General features: G+C 44.4%; 2 protein-coding genes across 3 annotated transcripts in view; both read right to left on the bottom strand.

Moving 5' to 3' along the window:
* Positions 1–358: 358 nt before the first annotated feature.
* On the bottom strand, positions 359–12,943 carry tmem81 (transmembrane protein 81). The gene is made up of 3 exons (XM_078420329.1): positions 12,476–12,943; positions 4,519–4,811; positions 359–476 (listed from the first exon to the last, which is right to left on the bottom strand). Exons 1-3 carry the CDS (start codon positions 12,941–12,943, stop codon positions 359–361), a joined length of 879 nt encoding a protein of 292 aa, XP_078276455.1.
* Positions 12,944–14,366: 1,423 nt separating this feature from the next.
* The window catches only part of rbbp5 (retinoblastoma binding protein 5), a 32,134-nt gene continuing 21,636 nt past the window's right edge, over positions 14,367–24,864 (bottom strand). For both annotated transcript variants that reach the window (XM_078420933.1, XM_078420931.1), the window contains exons 13-15: positions 24,147–24,270; positions 22,153–22,230; positions 14,367–17,714 (exon numbers count right to left, since the gene is read on the bottom strand). In XM_078420933.1, the coding sequence (XP_078277059.1) occupies positions 17,686–17,714; positions 22,153–22,230; positions 24,147–24,270 (231 nt within the window). In that variant the 3' untranslated portion in view covers positions 14,367–17,685. The remainder of the gene's footprint in view (positions 17,715–22,152; positions 22,231–24,146; positions 24,271–24,864) is intronic.

Genomic DNA, 24,864 nt, shown 5'->3' with positions numbered 1-24,864 from the left:
CCTCTCTCCCCCCCTCCCCTCTCCCTTCTCCCCCACTTCCCCTTACCCCCTCCCTCCCTCCCCCTCCCCTCCTTTTAAACTTAAAAATGTGAATAACTTTAAAAATATAACACCGATTTCAATAAAACTACTTGCATTATCACTAAAGTGACAATGGTGAGTAAGGTGGGCCTAAAGTTGTCGCGCTATCGCGTACCGTTTTGGCTGAAGTTCAGTCACAAACAAGATAACAAACGAGAGTTTTAGTACATAGATGTATTCCACAATCGTTCACATTTCTGGTCACGCACGTGACGAACAACGGTCCCACTGGAGACACCAGAGATGCAATAGAGGCGCTCCTCGACTTACGATGGGGTTACGCTCTGATAAACCCATCGGAAATCGAAAATATCTTAAGTCGAAAACTGCGGCTGGCTGCCGTTGCCAGCGTTTTGGACCGACGTAAAGTCGAAATATCGTAAGTCAGGGAGCATCTGTACTCAGCAAAACACAACGCGCTGGAGGAACTCAACGGGCCAGGCAGCATCTGAGGAGGGAGGGAATGCATTGTTTAATTTACTGCAGCTTAGATAAGTTTATTTTAGTTTAGTTTAGTTTAGATTTGATTAGATACACAGCGTGGAAACAGGCCCTTCGACCCACCGAGTCCACGCTGACTAACGTTCACCCTTACACTTGCTCGATGTCATACGGTCATAAAGTCATGAGTGACAGGAGCAGAATTAGACCATTCGGCCCGTCTAGTCTACTCCGCCATTCAATCACGGCTGATCTATCTCTCCCTCCTAACCCCATTCTCCTGCCTTCTCCCCGTAACCCCTGACACCCGCACTAATCAAGAATCTATCCATCTCTGTCTTAAAGATATCTATTGTTATCCCAGTTCCACATCCTGCACAAAAGGGGCAGTTTACAGAAGCCAATTAACCTAAAGATCTTTGGAAAGTGGGAGGAAACCGGAGCACCCGGAGAAAACCCACGCAGTCACAGGGAGAACGTACAAACTCCGCACAGACAGCACCCGTGGTCAGGATCGAACTCTGGTCTCTAGCGCTGTGAGACATCAGCTCTGCCAGTTGTGCCACTGGTTGATATGATTTGATGTTGGGTATGAACTGATGGATAGCATGAAGTGCAAACATTTCACTGTGTCTCTGCACACGCGACAATAAAGAAACCATTGAACCATTTTGAATTTAATTTTTTTTTTTCCTTCTCCAATTCTATTTACAGATGCAGCCCCATTCAGCTCAGGATAAAAGGACGTACCTTTAAAATGGAGATGGGGAGGAATTTATTTGGTGAGGGGGTGGTGAATGTGGAATTCATTGCCACAGATGGCTGTGGAGGCCAAAGTCAACAGATATTTTTAAGGCAGAGATTGACAGATTCTTGATTAGTGCGGGTGTCAGAGGTCATGGGGCAAAGGCAGGAGAATGGGGTTGAGAGGGGGAGACAGATCAGCCACGATTGAATGGCGGAATAGAATTGATGGGCCGAATGGCCGAATTCTGCTCCTATGGCTTACGAACTTATGAGCATGTGACTATCCCATCGTTTAAGAAACAGTGGGGCAGGTACATGGATAGGACGGGCTTGGAGGGTTATGGACCAAGCGCAGGCAAGTGGGACCAGGGTAGCTGGGACATTGTTGGCCGGTGTGGGCGAGTTGAGCCGAAGGGCCCGTTTCCACAGTGTATCAATCTATGACTCTATGTAAAACAGGCCCTTCAACATAGCGAGACTATGCCAACCAATTTGACTAGTCCAACCTCTCCCAGGAACTCCCACTCATCCACGATTTTAGGGAAATTTAGAGCGAGAAATTAACCTACTTCTTTGGAATATGGGAGGAAACTGACGGAGATCCATGACAACTCAATGATTCGATACTCAATTGTATATAGGTACAGTGAAATTATTTGTTTTGCAAACAATAAACAAAATAATAAACAATAAACAGAATCACCACTGTTTCTGGTGCCGACAAACATACAAAGTACTCGTCAGAGCACATTGGTTCCTCTTTGATCTCGTTTTATCTTGCCCTGAATGTTGTTCTCTTTATCCTTTATTTCTGCACTGTGGAAAGCTTGGTTGTAATCATGTAGACACAAAGGGCCGTAGGGCTCGAAGGGCCAAATGGCCTCCTCCTGCACCTATTTTCTATGGTTATAATGCTGGAGTAACTCAGCGGGAAGGGCAGCATCTCTGGAGAGAAGGAATGGGTGACGTTTCGGGTCGAGACCCTTCTTCAGACCATGTAAATAGTATTTTCTTTGACTGGTTAGCACAAACACAAAAGCTTTTTACTGTACCTCGGTACATGTGCCAATAATATAATAAACTAAGCTAAACTAAATCAAGCTTTTACGGCATGTGGGTCCGTTTCAAGGTTCCCAACAATAATCTATGATAGATCATAGAATGTTTTATTGCATGAGAGAGCGCTGTATAAATTAAATTTATTATACTTTCCAATGTTTCACAAATCATCCATTGTCATACGAGTGGGGCTTAGATAAATTGTTCCTCTATCCATCGAGTCTTTTAATTAACAAGAGAGGAATCCTCGTGGGTAATAGGCTTTGTAAAAGTTATCCCGAGGATTATTTGTAAACCGTTTAAAGAATTCATTAGCCCCAAGTCCTTTTAACTTGATAAGTGTCTCTCTGTCAGACCCTTCAAAATGCTCATGATATTCAGAATAATAATGAGAAAAATTAGATTGCAAGAACGGTTTGCCAAGAGTTTGCCAATGCAGAAAATGTTCACTTCATCACTTTAGAGATACAGCGTGGAAACAGCTGTATCTCTAAAGCCCTTCGGCCCATCGAGTCCGCACAGGCCAGCGATCCCCGCACACTAACACTACCACACACACTAACACTAACACACTAACACTAACTTACTAACACACACACTAACACACACACTAACACACACACTAACACACACACTAACACACACACTAACACACACACTAACACACACACTAACACACACACACACACTAACACACGCACACTAACACGCACACTAACACGCACACGCACGGGACAATTCGCAATTTTGACCGAAGCCAATTGACCTAGAAACCTGTACGTTTTTGGAGTGTGGGAGGAAACCGGAGCACCCGGAGAAAACCCACGCAGGTTTCATGGAGAACGTACAAACTCCATGCAGACAGCACCCGTGCTCAGGATGGAAACAGGGTCTCTGGCGCTTTAGGGCAGCAACTCTACCGCTACGCCCACTTATAGACATTCATATTCCGTTAGCCATTATGTTACACATAGTGGTGAAATATTTAGTCCATCTTTAGTAGAGCGCTTATAAATGTATTTTCTGCATGTCTAAAATATAGGGAATTTCAGATAAAATAATAAAACATAGAAACTATTTCACCTTATTAATCATGGTAAAAGTAATTAACTGGTGGTTGTAACTGTATTGTTTCCAGTGTATTGACTACAAATATCTCTCCTCCATTAAACCTCCATATTCATTACATTAAGGACTGCCTCCGAAGTCTTTGAAGGACGCCCCATCTTCTCCCCTCTCCCATCAGGCAAGAGGTGAAAACGCACACCTCCAGATTCAGGGACAGTTTCTTCCCAGCTGTTATCAGGCAACTGAACCATCCTCTCGCCAGCTAGAGAGCAGTCCTCACTCCCACCTACCTCATTGGAGACCCTCGGACTATCTTTAATCGGACGTTACCTGGCACTAAACATCACCCCCTTCATCCCATGTCTGTACACCATGGATGGCTTGATTGAAATCATGTGTTGTCTTTTCGCTGGCAGGCACAAAATGCTGGGGTGACCCAGCGAGTCAGGCAGCATCTCTGGAGAGAAGGAATGGGCGACGTTTCGGGTCGAGACCCTTCTTCAGACTTTCTCGCTGTCTTTTCACTGAATGGATAGCAGGCAACAAAAAAAAACTTTTCCCTCTCCCTGGGAACATTGAGAATAAGAACCTAAAATAAACTATTTGAGAAGTGAAGAGGTGGAGGGGAAATTTAACTTAAAATAGATGAATTAAGATGCATGGCAGATAAACAAAACGTTTTGCTTTTTAATTGAGTTTACAGCATTGATATAGTCCATTTAATCCAAACAATCTAAGTGTTTCAATGATCCTTAACCCCACCCACTACTACATCGAATCCTGTGAAAGCATCCTTCACTTAAGAAACATGTAATAAGTTCCCAACTAATTCCATCTTCTGCAGGAGGTCACGAACGTGGGTGATGATGAGTTCTGGAAACGGGGGCTAAGCTGATTTTGTTCCTGATCAATAAGGAGGTGCTTTTTCCTCCTTGCTAAAGATTCTGTCAAATCTGGATGGGTCGAATGCAAATCTTCCCCACGCCTGCCCAGACGCTCCAGTGCGACCAAAACAACTCAATTTTTAAAATAAATATATATATATATATATATATATATATATAAACTCAGTACATTACTCTTTTTTTTGACAGACTTAAAAATAAGATTCCAAAAACTAACCCAAACCCCACCCCGATGGCCACACCGCTGCTGATGGCCCGCGCAGTCATGCTGGCACTTTTAAAGAGGTCCTTTACATTCTTCCAGAACGATTGGAGTTCCTTCTTCACTGGCTTGCCCTCCAGCACCAGCAGCTCTTCCTTCTGTGCGGGCGACAGCACTTTCATGTAATCCAGCTGCACCAGGTGCTCGGGGATGACTCGGACTGCGATCAGCACGCGTTTCACCACCTGCATCGTGTTGGCGTCCTGCACTTGGCACATGTAGGTCCCAGCGTTCTTCTCCTGTGCATCCTTAAAGTGGGGGGTTGGGTTGGGGTGGGGTGGGGGTGGGAGAGAAGAGAAACAACAGACAGCTTCGAGGTCAAGGATCGAGAGAGTTTAAATTGTCATGTGTACAGTAAGCAGAACCATTGAAATTCTAAAGAAGGGTCCTGACCTGAAACGTCACCTCCCCCCTTTCTCCAGAGATGCTGACCCACTGATTCATTCACAAAATGCTGGAGTAACTCAGCAGGTCAGGCAGCATCTCGGGAGAGAAGGAATGGGTCGAGATGCTGCCTGACCTGCTGAGTTACTCCAGCATTTTGTGAATAAATCGATTTGTACCAGCATCTGCAGTTATTTTCTTATACTACTTGCTGACCAACTGAGTTAATCTAGCATTTTCGTGTCTATCTGGGGTACAAATTAGGGTCGTTTCAAGTCCCGCACAAGAAACCACGGCCCCGGTGGGCCGAAGGGCATGTTTCCGCCCTGTATCTCGAAACTAATCTAAGCTATTCAGTCTGAAGAAGGGTCAGAACAACACAAGCACAGGAAAGGTCTTGATAGGCACAAAATGCTGGAGTAACTCAGTGTAAGAAAATAACTGCAGATGCTGGTACAAATCGAAGGCATTTATTCACAAAATGCTGGAGTAACTCAGCAAGGAAGGGTCTCGACCCGAAACGTCGCCCATTCCTTCTCTCCCGAGATGCTGCCTGACCTGCTGAGTTACTCCAGCATTTTGTAACACCTTCGATTTGTACCAGCATCTGCAGTTTTTTTCTAATACTACCTACATACCTGTATGCCTTTGAAATAAGCTATTCAGTGCACGCTTCATCTTTGCATGCCTGGTGTTTTAGACCATAGAACAGTGAGGGTGGCGGTAGAGTTGCTGCCTTACAGCACCAGAGAGACCAGGGTTCGATCCTGACCACGGGATATGCATAAAAATGGACACAAAAAGCTGGAGCAGAATCTGAAGAAAGGTCTCGACCCGAAACGTCGCCCATTCCTTCTCTCCAGAGATGCTGCCTGTCCCGCTGAGTTACTCCAGCATTTCCTGTCTATCTTCGATTTAAAGCAGCATCTGCAGTTCTTTCCTTCCAAAAAAAAAAGAGCATCCATTGATTGAGAATTTCCCAAAAATGTTGGACCACAATTTTGCACTAAATAGAAAAACAAATGGTGGGCATGCGAAGGTGGGGGGTTCATAACTCGTGCTCCCAGATTGGCTTTGATGGTCATGGATAAGTTGACCAGCAGCTGGAGTGACTCAGCGGGGGACAGGCAGCATCTTCTGGAGAGAAGGAGTAGGTTGCGGTGACACCTGGTGGCAACCCAACGCATGTCCGATTAGTTTTTGGCTGGACTCCTTCGTGTTCCTGCTACAAGGTGACGTTTCGGGTAAGGGGGAGGGAGGCAAGGGGGAGGCAAGGGGGAGGCAAGGGGGAGGCAAGGGGGAGGGACGTTTTTACAGCATTATGGGCCCCCGGGCAAAGCAGTGTACTGGGGCCCCCACCGTTACTCTCCCCCACCCCCCTTTCCCTACCAGCCCCCCCCCCCCCTGTCGTGCCGGCGAAAAGCACTTACCGAAAAGCACTTAGCGATGGACTTAGGGTGCTACATTGTTGCGAAAAGCACTTACAGATCGCTGTGAGAAGCATTGAAAATGTTGCGTAAAAAGCACTTATTGAACCTACATTTTTAAAGTAGTATTTATTTATTGCAAGTCACTTAACATACACAGATCAGCATGGGGCCCCCGGGCAAGTGCCCATCAGGCCCATGCATTAAGACGGCCCTGGCAAGGGGGAGGCAAGGGGGAGGCAAGGGGAAAGGGAAGGTCCTGTTTCCATGTGTGGCGTCAGGCAGGCAGTACATAGGACTGTTCGGCACTTCTATAACTTTGTCGGTACCAACACATTGCATTGCCTGGCAAAGCATTTCACTTGTGACAATAAATTGTCGCCCATTTATTCATTCAACGGATCGTCAGTTCATGAGATCTGCCTCATTTCAGATTCCCATTATCTGCCGAATATTACTTTTCGATTAACGTTTGTGCTTATTTGAAGTGAAGAGATAAGCCCACTTCTGTGGTAAAGGTGATTTCTCCCTGGATCCTGTAGTGAAAATTACTATATAAAATTAGAAAGTACATAATGACTATATATAATTATATGTAAGAAAATAACTGCAGACGCTGGTACAAATCGAAGGTATTTATTCACAAAATGCTGGAGTAACTCAGCAGGTCAGGCAGCATCTCGGGAGAGAAGGAATGGGTGACGTTTCTGGTCGAGACGTCTTTTAGGACCGAGATGAGAAAACATTTCTTCACACAGAGAGTGGTGAGTCTGTGGAATTCTCTGCCGCAGAAGGTAGTTGAGGCCAGTTCATTGGCTATATTTAAGAGGGAGTTAGATGTGGCCCTTGTGGCTAAAGGGATCAGTGGGTATGGAGAGAAGGCAGGTACAGGTTACTGAGCTGGATGATCAGCCATGATCATATTGAATGGCGGTGCAGGCTCGAAGGGCCGAATGGCCTACTCCTGCACCTATTTTCTATGTTTCTATGAGACCCTTCTTCAGATTATAATGCAGGTAAATGGCCGGTTGCATTTGAGCTTTTGTGCCAATTGACCATTAACAAGCAAACTTATGACATCACTGAAGAAACAAAGATACATACACAAGTACTGAAACCATAGTGATAGAATGTTCTGGTGTGATCATTGACATATGCATTTATCATTAGAGTTGAAGTGGGAATTTTGCAACTTGAACTTGAGGCAAATAACTCTTTGGTGAGAATTGTGAGTACAATGTGGTTTATGTAGTACAGCGACCCTTATAAGCCACAGTAATGTCAAACACATGGGACAATAATCTCCAAGTTAATTGACTAAAATGCAGTAGTTCTTGGAAATTGGGCTGATCCATAGAAACATAGAAAATAGGTGCAGGTGGAGGCCATTTGGCCCTTTGAACTTGAGGCAACCGCCATTCATTGTAATCATGGCTGATCATCCACAATCAGTAACCCGTGCCTGCCTTCTCCCCAGATCCCTTGATTCCGCTAGCCCCTAGAGCTCCATCTAACTCTCTTTTAAATTCATCCAGTGCATTGGCCTCCACTGCCTTCTGTAGCAGAGAATTCCACAAATTCACAACTCTCTGGGTGAAAAATGTTTTTTTCTCGCCTCAGTTTTAAATGGCCTCCCCTTTATTCTTAGACCGTGGCCCCTGGTTCTGGACTCCCCCAACAGTTTACATATTTCTATCAGATCGTCCCTCAGCCTCCGATGTTCCAGAGAAAGCAATCCCAATTCCTTCTCTCCCGAGATGCTGCCTGACCTGCTGAGTTACTCCAGCATTTTGTGAATAAATACCTTCGATTTGTACCAGCATCTGCAGTTATTTTCTTATACTACTTAGAAAACAATCCCAAGTTAGTCCAACCATTGTCACGGGGTAAATCCCTCTAACACTCACAGCTAATACCCTCGAACCCAGGCAGCGTTCTGGTAAACAACTTCTGCATACTCTCCAAAGATCCCACATCTTTCTTGTAAGAAAAATACCCATTATGTATCATCGTTGTGAACTCTTCGATGAGTTAACCACCCATTTATCAGATCATGATCATACTGTGCTTTATCATTTTAAGGTCATAAAGTGAGAGGAGCAGAATCAGGTCATTTGACCCATCAAGTCTACTCCGCCATTCAATCATGGCTGATCTATCTCTCCCTCCTAACCCCATTCTCCTGCCTTCTCCCCATAACCCAATTAAGATCTCATGATTCCTCATGACAGAGGATTTCCACACGTGTGCAGTTGGCGGAGTGATTGGATTGCAAAACGTTTACAGTTTTGTCCTGAATAAAGAAAAACTGTGATCTCTCTACATAAAACCACATGTCTATTGATTGATCGTACAAACCCTTCACACTTGTACTTTCCAAATGGCTGAAACTGTTGGATTGAACCAGAAAGCATTTGAACTGATAATTCCACTCAAGCTTTGATATTAATGGTAACTTTACTGGTTTTGACAACATTAAGTCCATAAAAAATGTTCAAGAGGATTTCACTTCTCAGTGGGTCAGGCAGCATCTGAGGAGGGAATAGACAGGTGACATTTCGGGTTCATTGGTAAGAGGAGCAGAATTAAGCCATTCGGCCCATCAGGCTCTACTCCGCCATTCAATCGTGGCTGATCTATCTTTCCCTCTCAGCCCCATTCTCCTGCCTTCTCCCCATAACCGCTGACACCCGTACGAATCAAGAATCTATCAATCTTTGCCTTAAAAATATCCATTGACGGCCTCCTTCTGTGACAATGAATTCATAAGATTTTCATAACTTGTAAAGAGTTGGATTCACCAATCTTGGGAACGTCAATGTGCACAAAAGATACTTCTGTCAAATCTTGAAAGAACTGAACAGACCCAACTTACTCAGCAATGGGGAAAGATTAGAAGGCAGGCATTAATTGGATATCTCGACCAAAAAGCCACAAAAGACCAAATGCTCTTCTTCTGAAGGGAGTGGGTTTTTGCATCTATTATTTGAAGTTTTTGCTGGGCCAGTATCTCCATGCTGAGGGTGGTGGGTGCCTGGAACACGCTGCTAGAGGTGGTGGTCGAGGCAGATATGATAGCGGCATTTAAGAGAACTTTGGACAGGCACATGAATGTGCATGGAATTGAGGGATATGAATTACGCGCAGGCAGATAAGAGTAGTCTGGTTTATTGGCACATGTACCGAGGCTTTTGTTGCATGCTAACCAGCGGGAAGACCATACACGATTACCATCGGGTCATTCACGGTGTACAAAAACGATACATGATGGAGAGAGTAGCGTGAATAACGCTCAGTGCAAGATAAAGCCAGTAAAGTCCGATCCAAGATAGTCCGAAGGTCTTCAAAGAGAGTTGGACTTGGCATCATGTTCGGTACTGACATTGTGGGCTGGAAGGGTATGTTTTAGATTTTAGATTTAGATTTAGAGATACAGCGCAGAAACAGGCCCTTCGGCCCACCGGGTCCGCGCCGCCCAGCGATCCCCGCACACTAACACTATCCCACACCTACTAGGGACAATTTTTACATTTGCCCAGCCAATTAACCAACATACTTGTACGTCTTTGGGAGTGTTTATGTTCTTGTGCTGTACTGTTCTATGTTCTAACGTGGGCAGGTGTAACCAGTGTAGCTGGGATATATTGGCCGGTGGTGGGCAAGTTGGGCCAAATGGCCTCTCTCCATGCTCTGTCACTCTGTGACTCTATGTCGTTCAATAACATTAGGACTGTGCTTATGCCTCCACTATTTTCAGTTTTCTTTCCAATGATATGATGGCAGTTTATCTAAGCATGCTAGCAGTAAAATAAATATTGTGGAAAATAAACCATGGGTTGCAAAGTGATATAGACCGGTCTAATAATTCAGCAAGAAGCTGGCAGATGAAGGATAATTTGACGAGGTGCGATATTACCAACTTTGACAGGAAGAATAGTAAAGTGGAATTTATTGAAATTGAGAGTGGGCATTTGGAGGTATTTGTGAGCCCTGTGATAAGACAAACCGATTAACGGAAAGGAATGATGAGCAATAATTTAAGCAAATGGTATAATCGTCTTTACTGTAAGAAACAGTGTAAGAAAGTCTTGCTGTAATTGTATATGGTTCTGGTGAGGCCCCATTTGGACTTCAGTGTAAGGTAGTGGTCTACTCAGTAAAAGGAATCGTACATTGGCCTTGGAGGGTAGTGAAAGGTTCACAAGTTTGACATAGTAGGATTGGGTCCAGGGTAGAGTAGAGCACAATGGTCCTTTATTCGCTGGAGTTAAATTACAATTAGACAATAAACAATAGGTGCAGGAGGCCATTCGGCCCTTCGAGCCAGCACCGCCATTCAATGTGATCATGGCTGATCATTCTCAATCAGTACCCCGTTCCTGCCTTCTCCCCGTACCCCCTGACTCCGCTATCCTTAAGAGCTCTATCTAGCTCTCTCTTGAATGCATTCAGAGAATTGGCCTGCACTGCCTTCTGAGGCAGAGAATTCCACAGATTCATAACTCTCTGACTGAAAAAGTTTTTCCTCATCTCAGTTCGAAATGGCCTACCCCTTATTCTTAAACTGTGGCCCCTTGTTCTGGACTTCCCCCAACATTGGGAACACGTTTCCTGCCTCTAACGTGTCCAACCCCTTAATAATCTTATACTTTTCGATAAGATCTCCTCTCATCCTTCTAAATTAAATTCTAAATTAAAACTCAATGTACTTGTGCTTTAGCATCATCCAGGATGATTCACTTAGCGCTCAAATAAGAAAACCAAGCCCAAAGCCAAAGTATTATCAATCTAACTAAATATACCAACTTACAACAAATAACTCCGTATGCAAAAAAACAGCCACCTACATATTAACGAGCTCTTTTAAAAAAAAAAAATTCCTAAAGATGCAAGTATATCATTGGGTTTATCAAGTGGGCACCTCCCTTCACTGGTGTTGTGTTGAGTTGTTCGCTGGAGTTTTGAGGAACGTAAGAAAATCACATTGCAAAGTTTAAAATTCTTGTGGCACTGGTCATGGTCGCTGTTCCTTGTGGTTTGAATTTTTTGGTTTCAAGATACAGCATGGAAACAGGCCCCTTGTCCCACTAAGTCCGCGCCAACCAGCCATCACCCTGTACACTAGCACTGTATCCTACACGCCAGGGACAATTTACAATTTTTACCGGAAATTGACCTACGTCTGTGGAGCGTGGGTGGAACCCAGAGCACCCGGAGAAAAAACACGCAGGTCACAGGGAGAACGTACAAACTCCGTACAGACAGCACACAGTCAGGATCTTGATTCTGAGATTGGACCCAACCAATAATGAAAGCAATTAAATGTTCTAGGCAGGGTCAAGTTTATACTCGGGTTGAAGACGTATATGAAAACTCGATCATGGTATTCGCCCAAATCCTATACAAATGGCCAAAACCTACACAGTGCAGGTGATAGATCAGCTTGGGTCAATATCAGCAATCCATCACCAACTGTAGCACAAAACTAATAAGTGCATAAGCATCATGTTCAAAATCGTGAGAGGAATAGATTGGGTAGGTGCACAGAGTCTCTTGCCTAGAGTAGGAGAATCGAGGACCAGAGGACATGGGTTTAAGGTGAGGGAGAAGGATTTAATAGGAATCTGAGGGGTAACCACAAAGGGTGGTGGGTGTATGGAACAAACTGCCAGAGGAAGTAGTTGAGGCAGGAGTTATCGCAACATTTAAAAGCTACATATATTGGACAGGTTTAGAGGGTTATGGGCCAACTCCAGGCAAATGGGATTAGTGTAGATGGGACATGTGCTATGCTCTCTTCTACATCTCCTCCAAAATGTAGAAACAAGGAACTGCAGATGCTGGTATATACCAAAGATAGGCACAAAGTGCCGGAGTAACTCAGCTGGTCAGGCAGCATCTCTGGAGAAAAGAGGATGGATGGGTGACCCTTGTCCCGACCCAAAATCTCACCCATCCTTTTTCTCCAGAGATGCTGCCTGACCCACTGAGCTGCTCCGGCACTTTGTTTCTATCTTCCTTATTTCCCCGATGGCCAGCCGCCTTAATTCGAGTTACATCTACTATTTCAAAAATGTTTTATCGACAAGGCAAACGAGTACCTTGAGAATCATCATCCACGGCGTTTCTCTCGACCGCCGTGGGTACATTCGGAATAAGTATCTATCCGTGGTCACGAGTCCCCTTGCAAGCTTCCAGACAAAGATGAAGTCAGATGAGCCCAACGTTTCAATCGTCTCGTCCAAGCAGCTGATGTTTAAGGAGGTGCCCACGCTGGTGGTTTTAGCGATCAGGCCACAGTCCTGGCTGACGAGACACAGGGCGTTTTTCAGTTCGCAGTTAGTCTGCCTCCCAGTCTGGTTGACCCCACAGTAATATTCGGACCTCCACCCCAGACCACAGGTTTTGCTGCATGGGCTCATGCTGACCAACAACAGCCCAGTCACCGTGAAGTTCTCGAACTCAGGTGGCAAGGTGGCAATGGGTGCCTCTTGGCTGTTGGCCAGACGATGAATCAGGAAAGTAAAAGAGACGAAGAGAAGGCAGAGAGACACAGGAGGGTCTGGCATTTCTGTAGTGGGGCGGAGGGAAGGGAAGGCCGGTTGGGGGGGGGGAGGGGATTCAGTGCTGCAGATTACCCAATTTTAATAAGGCTTTATTACATCAAACACCAGAACAATGGAGCACTGGGAGAAACATAGGGTTGAGGTAACATAACAGCAATGTCAGCAAGGTTTCAGGCGGACAATGGTCCAGAACTTGATGCCAAAATAACCAGGCAGACAATGCTGCTTACAATTATGTTGAAATAGCCGACAAACTGCAGGCAAGGAGTGGATTAGTGAACATTGAGACCTTGGTGTCCAAGTGCACTGTTCAAACTTGTATCAGGCAAAAGGATTCTTCCAATCTGCCTCATTATTGATGGCGTTTAACAAGCGTGGAGAAGTGATAGTTTAAGCAGCAAACTCAATTCCCTGCAGCAGCCAATAATATTATAACGTACTAGAGGAACTCGGCGGATCAGGCAGCATCTCTGGAGGACATGGAGAGTTTTTTTATGCCTTCTACATATCATTAAACAGAGGAGCAGTTAGGCCATTCTGCCCTATGAGTCTACTCCGCCATTTAATCATGGCTGACCTACTTTCCCCTCTCATTCCCATTTTCCTGCCTTCTCTCCATAACCTTTGATGCCCTTGTTAATCAAGAACCTATCAATCTCCACTTTAAAAATACCCAATGACTTGGCCTCCGCCACCCTCTGTGGCAATCAATTTCACAGATTCACCACCCTCTGTCTAAAGAAACTCCTCACCTCCATTCGAAAGGTACATCCTTTTATTCTGAGGCTGTGCCCTCAGGTCCTAGACTCTCCCACTATAAACCAGACCAAAATGTATTAAGGTAAAGACATAGGTTTAAGGTGAGAGAGGGAGGGGGGGGGGATGATTTAAGAGGAATCCAAGACCAGAAGACAGGAGCAGAACTAAGCCAATCGGCCCATCGAGTCTGCTCCACCATTTGATCATGGCTGATTTATTTTTCCTCCCACCCCCTTCTCCTGTCTTCTCCCTGTAACCTTTGACACCTTTACCAATCAAGACCCTGAAGAAATTGTATCCTTTGTTTGATCTGTTTCCTGTCAATAAATTTGGTTTAGTTTAGAGATACAGCCCACCGATTGCGCGCCGACCAGCGATCTCCGCACACTAATTCTATCCTACACATGAGGGACAATTTACAATTTTACCAAGCCAATTAACCGACAAACCTGCACGTCTTTGGAGTGTGGGAGGAAACCTGAGCTCCCGGAGGAAACCCACGCAGGTCACAGGGAGAACGTACAAAATCCATACATACACACAGCACCCGTGGTCAGGATCGAACCCGGGTCTCTTAGGCAGTAACTCTACCGCTGCGCCACCGTGCCGCCCTTAAATTGTTGAAGAAAATGTTGGTTAAAACAGACCAGACACTTTTAAAACCAGATTATTGTTTATTATTTACAGGAATTTAAAAAACGTATGCACATTTGCTCAAACCATTCTTCTAGGTGTTCTGTACAGGTGTGTCCGTTACTAAATACCATATTGTCTGAATCACTCAAATCCTCCGTGGAGTTTCTCAAAAAAATATGCTATCAATCTGTTCGATTTGAATGCAGTGCAGGATTGAGCGGGTATTATTCCATCGACACTAAAAAGGATAGTTATAAAATAGCCCGACCCAAACGGAAGAGGTGGTGCAACAATAACAACTGCGTCCGACATAACCAGTGTCCCTGGGGGTTCAATGCAAAAGCACGTCCTTACCTGCACAGAGAGAGAGATCACAGCAACGTGAGGATACTGCACGTCAGAAGGTAAAGCAGTCCAGCCATTATGTGATGGTGACCAGAGGGGAAAATCTAGAACAGCTACCCCTTCTCTGAACAGTTCATCAAAAAGCTCATGAAAAGTCTGCCTACAGCTAAAAGTACCCACTATTCTGGATTATGCTACTGTTATGAGCTGCAAGGATTTTTGTTTTTCCAACGATTACCATCCAACTGTTTTAACAGGATCAAGCAAAAAAATCCACAAGTTTTTAAGGGCAATTCTGTTGGGAGAACTATTTTCGTTTTTGCAAAGGAAACAAAAGTTACAAAGGCAAGCAGCTGGACTGCTACAGTGAGATACGATGACTTTGAACATCAGTACTGCTATGCGGCGGGTAAACCAAACACAGTCTCAATCCCAAGCCGAAGATAGACATAAAATGCTGGAGTAACTCAGCGAGACAGGCAGCATCGCTGGAGAGAAGGAATGGGTCAAGACCCAAAACGTCACCCATTCCTTCTCACCAGAGACGCTGCCTGTCCCGCTGTGTAATTCCAGCATTTTGTGTCTATCTTCGGTTTAAACCAGCATCTGCAGTTTCTATTCCTACTCAATCCCAAACCATTCTGTTGTATTGTTCTGGGCCAAGGCTTGCAAATGTATGGGGGCCGGAATGAATTAAAGCAAGATTAAGAGAGACAGAGAGGGTGTGATTTACTACTGCGTGGAGTACTCGAGGAGATTTACAAAGTTATATTTGAGGAAAAGTTCGACAAACACAAGTAATAAAGGCACTGAAGGAAATGGAGATGGGGGGTTAGATGAAAAAGGATGGAAGAGATGGAAGGAGGAATGTGCTGCTTTAAATACACTATCATGGACCAGTTTAGAATAAAATAGTGTGCGTTTAACCACAATTGCTCACCTTAAAAATTGATTTTTTATTTCCTCGGGTGGTGATATCTGTGACAGGAGGAGGCTCCAGAAAGGAACACAATTGCCACAATAGCCTACTCCAATAAATCACTCAGAAAAGGGGGCGATAGCCATTTTGAAACAGTGTCTTAGAATCAGACCATTACAGGAGTGAACTCAGAGAGTCACAGCTCAACTCCCAGCTGTCTTGTGATCCCCAACAGAAGAATGCAGATGCTAAGTCTCAAGAAAAAACATGGTTTTTCACTCAGGTTTTGACACCAAGGGATTCTGAAGATGCATTCGAAGGCGTGTGGTATTTTAAACCCTCAGCTGTGCGTGTTTTCTTTTGCATTGAACGGAATGACGAGGGTCAAGAAAAATGGAAGAATTATTAAATGGCCAGCAGTATTATCAAAAGGAAAGACCGGAGCAAGCAACAAGCGAGGGAGCGTGAATAGGAATGATGAGCTGATGAGCACAGGATCTTTATATTGCCGTGCACGAGGTGGAGAGAGGAGGAACGCCACAGGTGGACACACGTGAAAGTTATCCATAAGCCATGCCTGGCTCTGAGAAGCTGCTGGAGTTTATAGTTACTCACAGTTGCTCATTCCACTACTTGCTAGGTTGAACAATTGAGAATCAATTCGGGGTCTACTTTAGGAAAATCAATTGGTCGAATCAACCTTTTTTTAAAGACACAATTTCAAAACTAAATTACAGTTTAGACAGGCTATTCATTCATATGAAGATTCCATGTATCTATTTTTATGGCGAGTTTTCCTGGTTAGAATTCATTTCTATTTGGACACCCAGGTCAGAACCTTCTAATAATGAACCCAACAAGGGTTACAAGGGCAGTGGGGAGGCTACATACACTTGCACACACCTCTGATATTTGTTCCATTATAATCTCTGGCATTTGTGGTATGTGAGAGGCAAGAAGATCTTGGTCCTCTCAAGGTCATGGAGCCAATTTCCAACTCAACGGTCTTGGACCCCCAAAGACAGGATCAGTGCATGCCCTATTTAACACCAACGTGTCTCAATTTGTTGGGTTCACCAGAAAATCATTCCTTCACCGAGTAGAAGCAGGAGACCAAGGGTAAGCAATCGTCACCATTTGCCGATCTACTAGTCTACTACCACGAGTCGCTCAACCAACAAAAAGATTTCATGTTCTGGATATCCTCAACAAGGAAGGCTTTTTTTTGGACAGAGTCCAGTTTGGCTTGCCCATTTTTGGATTAGGACTGAGTCCGTAAGTAGCAAGAGGACGCCACACACAGCTGCAAAGTGGACGTGTCAGACTTCAAGGGAACAACAAACTCAGAAATGACAGTATCCACCTACACTGTGGGTCAATAAAGATATCGGCTGCAGTCCAAAAACAATATTACCAGCCCAGCGCCTGCACAAAGAACAAAATCTATGACATTTAGCCATTCATAGTCAGCTGGTCAACCGGTCGACATTACAAAAGATTAGAAATATAAACACCAAGGCATTGAGAAATTACTACAAATCTGTTTTAAGAAAAAAAACCTTGAAGGATGTTAGAGATTGAGCTGTAGAAATTGGCCTGCATGAGTCTTCACGGAGCACCAGAATAATCAGTGTTCAAAGCAGATAACCATCCAGAGTCTAAAAGAATTAATCATAGAAAACTCTTCAAATGCAAAACTGCATAATGTTAAAAGAATCCAAAAACAAAATAAAGTTTTATGCACTCTGCTGAACCTTGCACACGTTTCTGATGCGTGCCCTCTGTAATGGTACAGTGTGAAACGCAACTCTACATATCTCCATGACATTCGAAGATTAAAATGTACTTCAGCTTGGCACCTCCACAGCATTGCTCAGGATGTGAAGTGGATGGATCGGCTTTCCAAGGCCCACGGACCTCAGGAGGATGGAAGGGAAAGCCTCTCATGGTTCACGAAAGGTCCCTTTGGGTTCGGTGTTCGACTTGACCAACAGCCATACTCTTTCTGGACATTGCGCCATCATACCCACTAAAGTAGGAAGGCAGCACGATAATTGCAAGGATGAAGAAGCATCTTCTTACAACTTTACAGCAGGTCGGAAATGAAGGCTCCTCCTGAAATGCCAGAACAAAACACAGAAATGAGAAGTGAGGCACCCGACAGTAAGAAGATAGCAAATACATTTTTTTTCTCCTCATCATCGCTTCAACATAATTCGCGCAGTTACCTAGCCTAACGTTACTAAACGGAGGAGTTTCAAATATGCAATACCATGCCCATTGGAAGGCATAAGAGTAGGACCCCGTGGGGTGGAAACAAGCCAGCAGCCAAAAACATTCCTCATGCGCATTTGAATCTGTATTAATGAACAAGGACTAGGTCTCAAAAGACCCAAGTCAGCATGTTTGGATAATGATGCACAATGTTTCAAATTCAACTGCACTGCTTATTTTGATCAAATTTTTAACATCAAACTTCAATGACTATTTAGTCAATCAAAACTCCACGGCACATAACATTACAGGAAGGACGTGGAAGCTTTGGAAAGGGTGCAGAGGTAGTTTACGGGAATATTGCCTGGATTAGGGGGGGATTAGTTGCAGGGAGAGGTTGGACAGACTTGGATTGTTTTCTCCGGAACGCCGGAGGTTGCGGGGAGAGCTGATAAAGGTGTATAAAATTATGAGAGGCATAGATAGTGTAGACAATGGGAACCTTTGTCCCAGGATGGAAAAATGAAATACTAGAGAGGATAGCTTTAGGGAGAGGGGCAACGTTTAATGCGCAGTGCAATGTTTCTTATACATAGACGGTGGTGAATGCCAGGGTTGATGGTTGAGGCAGGTACTATAGTGGCATTTAAGAGGCTTTTGGATAAGCATGTGGATATGCAGGGAATGGTTGGATATGAGTTGTGTGGAGGTAGATAAGAGGTCTTGGCATCATATTTGCGGGCCGAAGGGATTGTTCTTGTGCTGTACTGTTAAAATAAAAATACAGCAAATATATAGTTATTTGATACTCAGAAGGCATATTGCAATAAAACATATTAAAAAGATAAGGAATTGCTATCAGAGACTCTAAATCAACATTCACTCGCATGAAGGCTGAACATTGCAAAAATACAAGATTTTGATCACTGGAGTGTTGATCCACAACGTTGAATATTTTGTGCCTGAAATAAACATTTTGAAGGTTCTGCTTTAAGCAAAAGGAATCGGAAGATCATTACGATAAGAGTTCTAGTCGGAAGGTTGACATTTATTTTGCCACAAACTCACTGCCTATCACCAAACCCGTACTCTGCTTGTGCCATCTGTTCTCCAAGACACTGCAATAATGCCGTGGAAAATCCTTCAACTGGAAAACACATCATTTTAACATTCTTGTGGAGTTAATGGCGGGCATCAGACTGCAAAACTAATTCCATTACAAAATTATTTACAGTTAAGCAAGGTTTGAATTTTCACTTCTTTGATTATCTATCCAAAAAAAACAAAAATCTGAGTTCTTCCACTGGGGCTGCATCCATTCCTCGCTTTACCATAATACCATAGGTTCCAGGAGCAGAATTAGGAAATTCGGCCCATCAAGTCTACTCCGCCATTCAATCATGGCTGATCTATCTTTCCCTCTCAACCCCATTCTCCTGCTTTCTTCTGACACCCTTACTAATCAAGAAATCGTCTTCACTGTTCCGCTTGGAACTCTACAACTTGATGCTTATACATGCTGCAGTTCACCAGTGGATAAAAGGTCACAGGCCCTATATTAAAGATAGGCACAAAGTGCTGGAGAAACTCAGCGGATTCTGCTTCCTTTTTTCTCCAGAGATGTTGCCTGACCCACTGAGTTACTCCAGCACTTTGTGTCTGTCTTTGGTATAAACCAGCATCTGCAGTTATTTTTTTTGTCCACTAGGCCTATATTATCTGGCTTTAGCAGGAATTCACTGAAACATTATGGGAACAGCCATCTTGTGGGAACGGCCATCTTGTGGGAACGGCCATCTTGTGGGAACGGCCATCTTGTGGGAACGGCCATCTTGTGGGAACGGCCATCTTGTGGGAACGGCCATCTTGTGGGAACGGCCATCTTGTGGGAACGGCCACCTTGTGGGAACAGCCACCTTGTGGGAACAGCCATCTTGTGGGAACAGCCATCTTGTGGGAACAGCCATCTTGTGGGAACAGCCATCTTGTGGGAACAGCCATCTTGTGGGAACAGCCATCGTTAAACAGGATAAACGTAGGGGTAATGGATCCCTGAGCTGGCGTCTCTGGTATCGGGGCTCATAATCTCAAAGAATAACAGGTCAGTCATTCAGAACTGAGCTGGGGAAAAAAAATCCTTCTCCCAGAAATTAAGAAACCTTTGGAATTTTCTACCCAGGATGGCTGTCGAGTCTCAGTCTCTGAGTATATGCACGATAGATTCATCAATTGATTTTTGGATATTATTGAAATCAGAGAAAACAGAGAGAAATCAGAAAAAAACAGAGAATGGTACCAAGCAGGCAAAAGTCCAGCTGCTACCTTACTGAATGGTGACGTGTCCACAAGGAGCCAAGTGACTTACTCCTTCTATTATTGGGGTTTTTTACGTACGATTTATTTGTTGAACCTGAAGTGTACCCATTTTACACTTTAAATATTGCTTTCCACGAACCCTTAATTTCCACCTTGGACACTCGTCATTTCTCAGATACCCCTATTCCAAGGAAAACAACATTCACCAGTCTTCTGTAAGTGACTCCTTCAGATCAGACAAGTGGCTTTTCTTGCATTGCCCCCTACACTTGAACAACTTAAATGTCTTTAGGGCAGCACGGTGGCGTAGCGGTAGAGCCGCTGCCTTGTAGCGCCAGAGACCAGAGATCGATCCTGACTACGGGTGCTGTCTATACGGAGTTTGTACGTTCTCCCCGTGACCTGTGTGGGATTTCTCCGGGTTCTCCGGTTTCCTCCCACACTCCAAAGATGTACAGTTTTGTACGTAAATTGGCTTCTGTAAATTGTCCATAGTGTGTAGGATCTGTATGATCACAGGGCGCGGACTCAGAGGGCCAAAGGGCCTGTTTCCACACTGTATCTCAAAGTCTAAAAATCTTTTGGCAAGCAGGAACCATATTTAAAGTGCACAGTTTTATCAGCATCTCCGCTGCCTTGTGTTCTATTGTGTGATTCAGAAATCTGTGTGCCTTATTGATTTCAATTCCTCCCAGTTGAAAATATTTTCATTTCAAATCCACTGTGATTTGTGTTGTTTAATAAATAGATTTTAGACTACAGCACATCAATATTGAGTAAATATTTCCCACAAATATGAAAGTTATTCCTTTATGATGGGCCATTGATTGGGCGGCACAGTGGCACAGCAGTAGAGTTGCTGCCTTACAACGCCGGAGACCCAGGTTCAATCCCAACCACGGGTGCTGTCTGGACAGAGTTCGTATATTCGCGGCTGTGACCGCGTGGGTTTTCTGCAGGTGCTCTGGTTTCCTCCCACACTCCAAAGACGTACAGGTTTATAGGTTAATTGTCTCCTACAAATTGTATATTGGTCCTAGTGTGTAGGATAGTGCTAGCCTATGGGGTGATTGCTGGACGGCGCGGACTCGGTGGGCCGAAGGTTCATAGGTTGTACGAGCAGAATTAGGCCATTCGGCCCATCGACTCCACTCCGCCATTCAAACATGGCTGATCTATCTTCCCCTCTCATCCCCATTCTCCTGCATTCTTCCCATCATCCCTGACACCCGTACTGATCAAGGATCTATGAATCTCCACAAAAGTATCCATTGGCGGCCTCCACAGCCTTCCGCGGCAATTAATTCCACAGATTCACCACCCTCTGATGAAAGAAATGTCACCTCTTCTCCTTTCTAAAGGTACATCTTTTGATAAAGTAACCAATTTTGACCAAAGCCAATTAACCTACAATCCTGTACATTTTTACAGTGTGGGAGGAAACCAGAACACCTGGAAAAAAAACACGCAAATCACGGGGAGAACGTACAAACTCCGCACAGACAGCACCTGTCGTCAGAATCGAACTCGGGTCACTGGCGTTGTGAGGCAGCAAATCTACCACTGCCCCAAATAGGTAAATAGAGGTGAACAGGATAGAGGTGAACAGACAGGATATATTTAGGAAGGAAGATGGATGAAGACAAGAGGGAAAAGTTAAAGGTGGTAGGATTGAATGAAGAGACGTGGGAGGAGCAGTGTATGGAGCAGGTATATTAGCAGTCCAGTTGGCCGGAACACACTGCTTGTGTGCTGTGAATGCGATATCAATCCATGCAATTAGACAGCTTGCTTGCTTCTTCTCCCTCCCCCTTGCAGAAGCAGGGCCAGGGACCAGATGAAATGAAGGGGTGAAGGAATGGGAAAGCACAGGTCCCAGGCAGGTGGCAGGAGGTCCAACCACAGTCCTTACCTGCGGGTGGCTCGACCACTTCCGCCAACTCCTTGCCCTTCACTGCTCCTTCCAAAGGTTGACCCCTGTCCCCTTTGAATGCTTTCGACTTAATGAAATCTTTCTCTTTACCTTTCGTTCCTTTTGGCCGGCCCGCTTGCTTTTTCTTCGACTTGCCGTCGCCCTTCACACCCAGCAGCGGGTGAACTTCTGCAAGGGGGGGGGGGGGGGGGAACCAGAGGTGGCGGTTACTTCGACTGGCTTTAGATGCCACTAGACTACATCCGTTAAACTTTGGGCAAAACACAAACCTGAATTACCTTTATTGTCGTAGACACATACAAACACACAAAATGCCAGAGTAACTCAGCTGGAGTAATATATATGAGGTATTATCATGATGTTTAAAAAACATTTGGACAGGTACATGTATAGGACAGGTTTAGAAGGATATGGGCCAAACGCAGGCAGGTGGAACTAGTGTAGAGTGTGTAGGAAGGAACTTCAGATACTGGTTTAGACTGAAGTTAGACACAAAAAGACAAAATGCTGGAGTAACTCAGCGGGACAGGCAGCATCTCTGGAGAGAAGGAATGGGTGACATTTCATATCGAGACCCTTCTTCAGCACGTTGGTCAGCATGGGTAAGTTGGGCCACAGGGCCTACTTCCACGCTGTATAACTCTATGACAATATTTTATCAGTGTACGCAACATTAAATATTTGTGCGGTCTAAAGAGTGCCTAGGCCGAGGTGGTTTTCAGGCTGCCGGGATTGAACCAGTGGGAAAGCCCACGTGCTTGGCGCAACAACTTACAATTGTACAAGTAGAGGGGGGAAAGGAAAAAAAAATGGATACTGTTGCAAGACTAATATATTAGGCACATGCATACAAGTAAACATAATTAATTCTACAATGCAAACAGCTATTATGCCAGCACTTTGAACAATTTATCTCACTGCATTCTTTCCAGAGACCTGCAATTCTCAAAGATATTATTGAATCTGCTTCCACCATCGTACTGAGCAGTGTAAGTTCAAATTAATCAAGAGCAAAGAACTCTGTTTAAAACCTGAGCCAGTTAAGCCACCAGCATCCACAAAGACTCTTCACACCCCTGCAACAGTCTGTTCGAACTTTTACCATCGGGCAGACGATACAAGGCCTTCTACGCCCACACCTCCAGACTCAGGAACAGCTTCATCCCCAGGGCCATAGCTGCTATGAACCGGTCCTGCTGAGCCGGATGGTCACATCGCACAGTGATCCGGCACAGATCTACTTGCACTTTATTCTGTTTTAAAACTGTTCTAATTTGTTTCATTGGGTTGTTTAAATTAATGCTGACTAGCTAATTAATTTATTGCATCGTATGGGAGGCGCATTCCCAATCTCGTTGTACCCCTGTACAATGACAATAAAGATATATTGTATTGTATTAATATAATGCTCTACGAGGCAATGGGTTATATGAATCAATTCCTGGTTTCGGGTAAATTAGTTCTACAGCTGGAAAACCACAATACGAATTAATATCTCCAATAACTTGTCAAGGAGTGGAGCAATGATACCATGTCAGTATTCTCCATTGTGATTAGCAACCAACGATTTGAAGGGTGTAGGGAGGAACAGCAGATGCTGGTTTACAGAAGATAGACACAAAATGCTGGAATAACTCAGCGGGACAGCAGCATCTCTGGAGAGAAGGAATGGGTGATGTTTCGGGTCTGAAAAAAGGGTCGCGACCTGAAACGTCACCCATTCCTTCTATCCAGTGATGCTGCCTGTCCTGCTGAGTTACTCCATCATTTTGTGTCTATCTTCAATGATTTGAAGGGACTTGGGACCCATCAAGAACGCCATTGTTAGGAGAGAATCGGATTCAGGTGCATTTTTAATTCCGGCGTGCATGAAGATATTTGATGAAGTGTTGGGCACATTCACACTCTCGTAGTACATCTTACATCCACTCAATGTCCCAAAAGAGACTCAGAGCCAAATCTGCAATGATGCCTTCACTGACTTCCAGCATTTGAACACAGCAGCGGACAGGAACTACAGAGATGGCAATATAAAGAGCACAATGCTGATTACTGGGTCTATCAGAGAACAAGCGGTAAATTACCATCAGGTGGCACTCCTTGTAGTTCAATGTTAGTCATCTTGGGTTTCTTCTTGGGTGGCTGGGATCCATCAGTTGATGCTTGTCTCTTTTTCTCTGGGTTGGTCAGTTCATCGTTCCCAGGGTTCTGCAGAAACACCAGTGAATCAAAAGCCTTTAGTTATGAAGCAAGACTCAACAACCATTACACTACTCTATCTTGTGTGTGTTTGAACTAACGCGATTGCAAAACTGGTAAATGTAACCCACGGCAGGATTAGCGATTACCATGGATGGTCGGGCAGCACGGTGGAACAGCGGTAGTTGCTGTCTTACGCCAGAGACCCTGGTTCAATCCTCTCAACCCCATTCTCCTGCCTTCTTCCCATAATCTTTGATATCTCGTTTTAGAACGGCACACATATGATGGACCAAATGACCTCCTTGAATTTCATAATTTTTCAAAGATTCTTCAACTGGGTGGACAGGAAGGTGTTTTTGAATACAAAATACCAATGGTAACATAATGAGCAAGAGCAGCTAAATGGAGATGGAAACATGGGTGCAAAGATACTACAGAAATGTTCAGAAGCTCAACTAGGACTGAGATGTGGCATTGTGGGTACAACATGTTTTGTTCAGCGTTCAGCGTTTGAGGGAAAACTTTTTCACTCAGAGTTGTGAATCTGTGGAATTCTCTGCCTCAGAAGGCAGTGGAGGCCAATTCTCTGATGCTTTCAAG

Source organism: Rhinoraja longicauda, chromosome 24 (assembly GCF_053455715.1).
Source record: "Rhinoraja longicauda isolate Sanriku21f chromosome 24, sRhiLon1.1, whole genome shotgun sequence".
Classification (NCBI taxonomy): Eukaryota; Metazoa; Chordata; class Chondrichthyes; order Rajiformes; family Arhynchobatidae; genus Rhinoraja; species Rhinoraja longicauda.
The sequence above is the reverse complement of the archived record's forward strand: the minus strand, read 5'-3'. Positions and strand labels throughout refer to the sequence as shown.

Excerpts from the sequence above, each read along its gene's own strand:
- tmem81 (XM_078420329.1), bottom strand. The coding sequence starts at position 12,943 with ATGCCAGACCCTCCTGTGTCTCTCTGCCTTCTCTTCGTCTCTTTTACT. Across the intron at positions 4,812-12,475 it reads CGTGGATGATGATTCTCAAG|GATGCACAGGAGAAGAACGC; the intron begins GTACTCGTTTGC and ends CCCCACTTTAAG. Across the intron at positions 477-4,518 it reads GCCATCGGGGTGGGGTTTGG|ATGCTCCCTGACTTACGATA; the intron begins GTTAGTTTTTGG and ends TGCTGAGTACAG.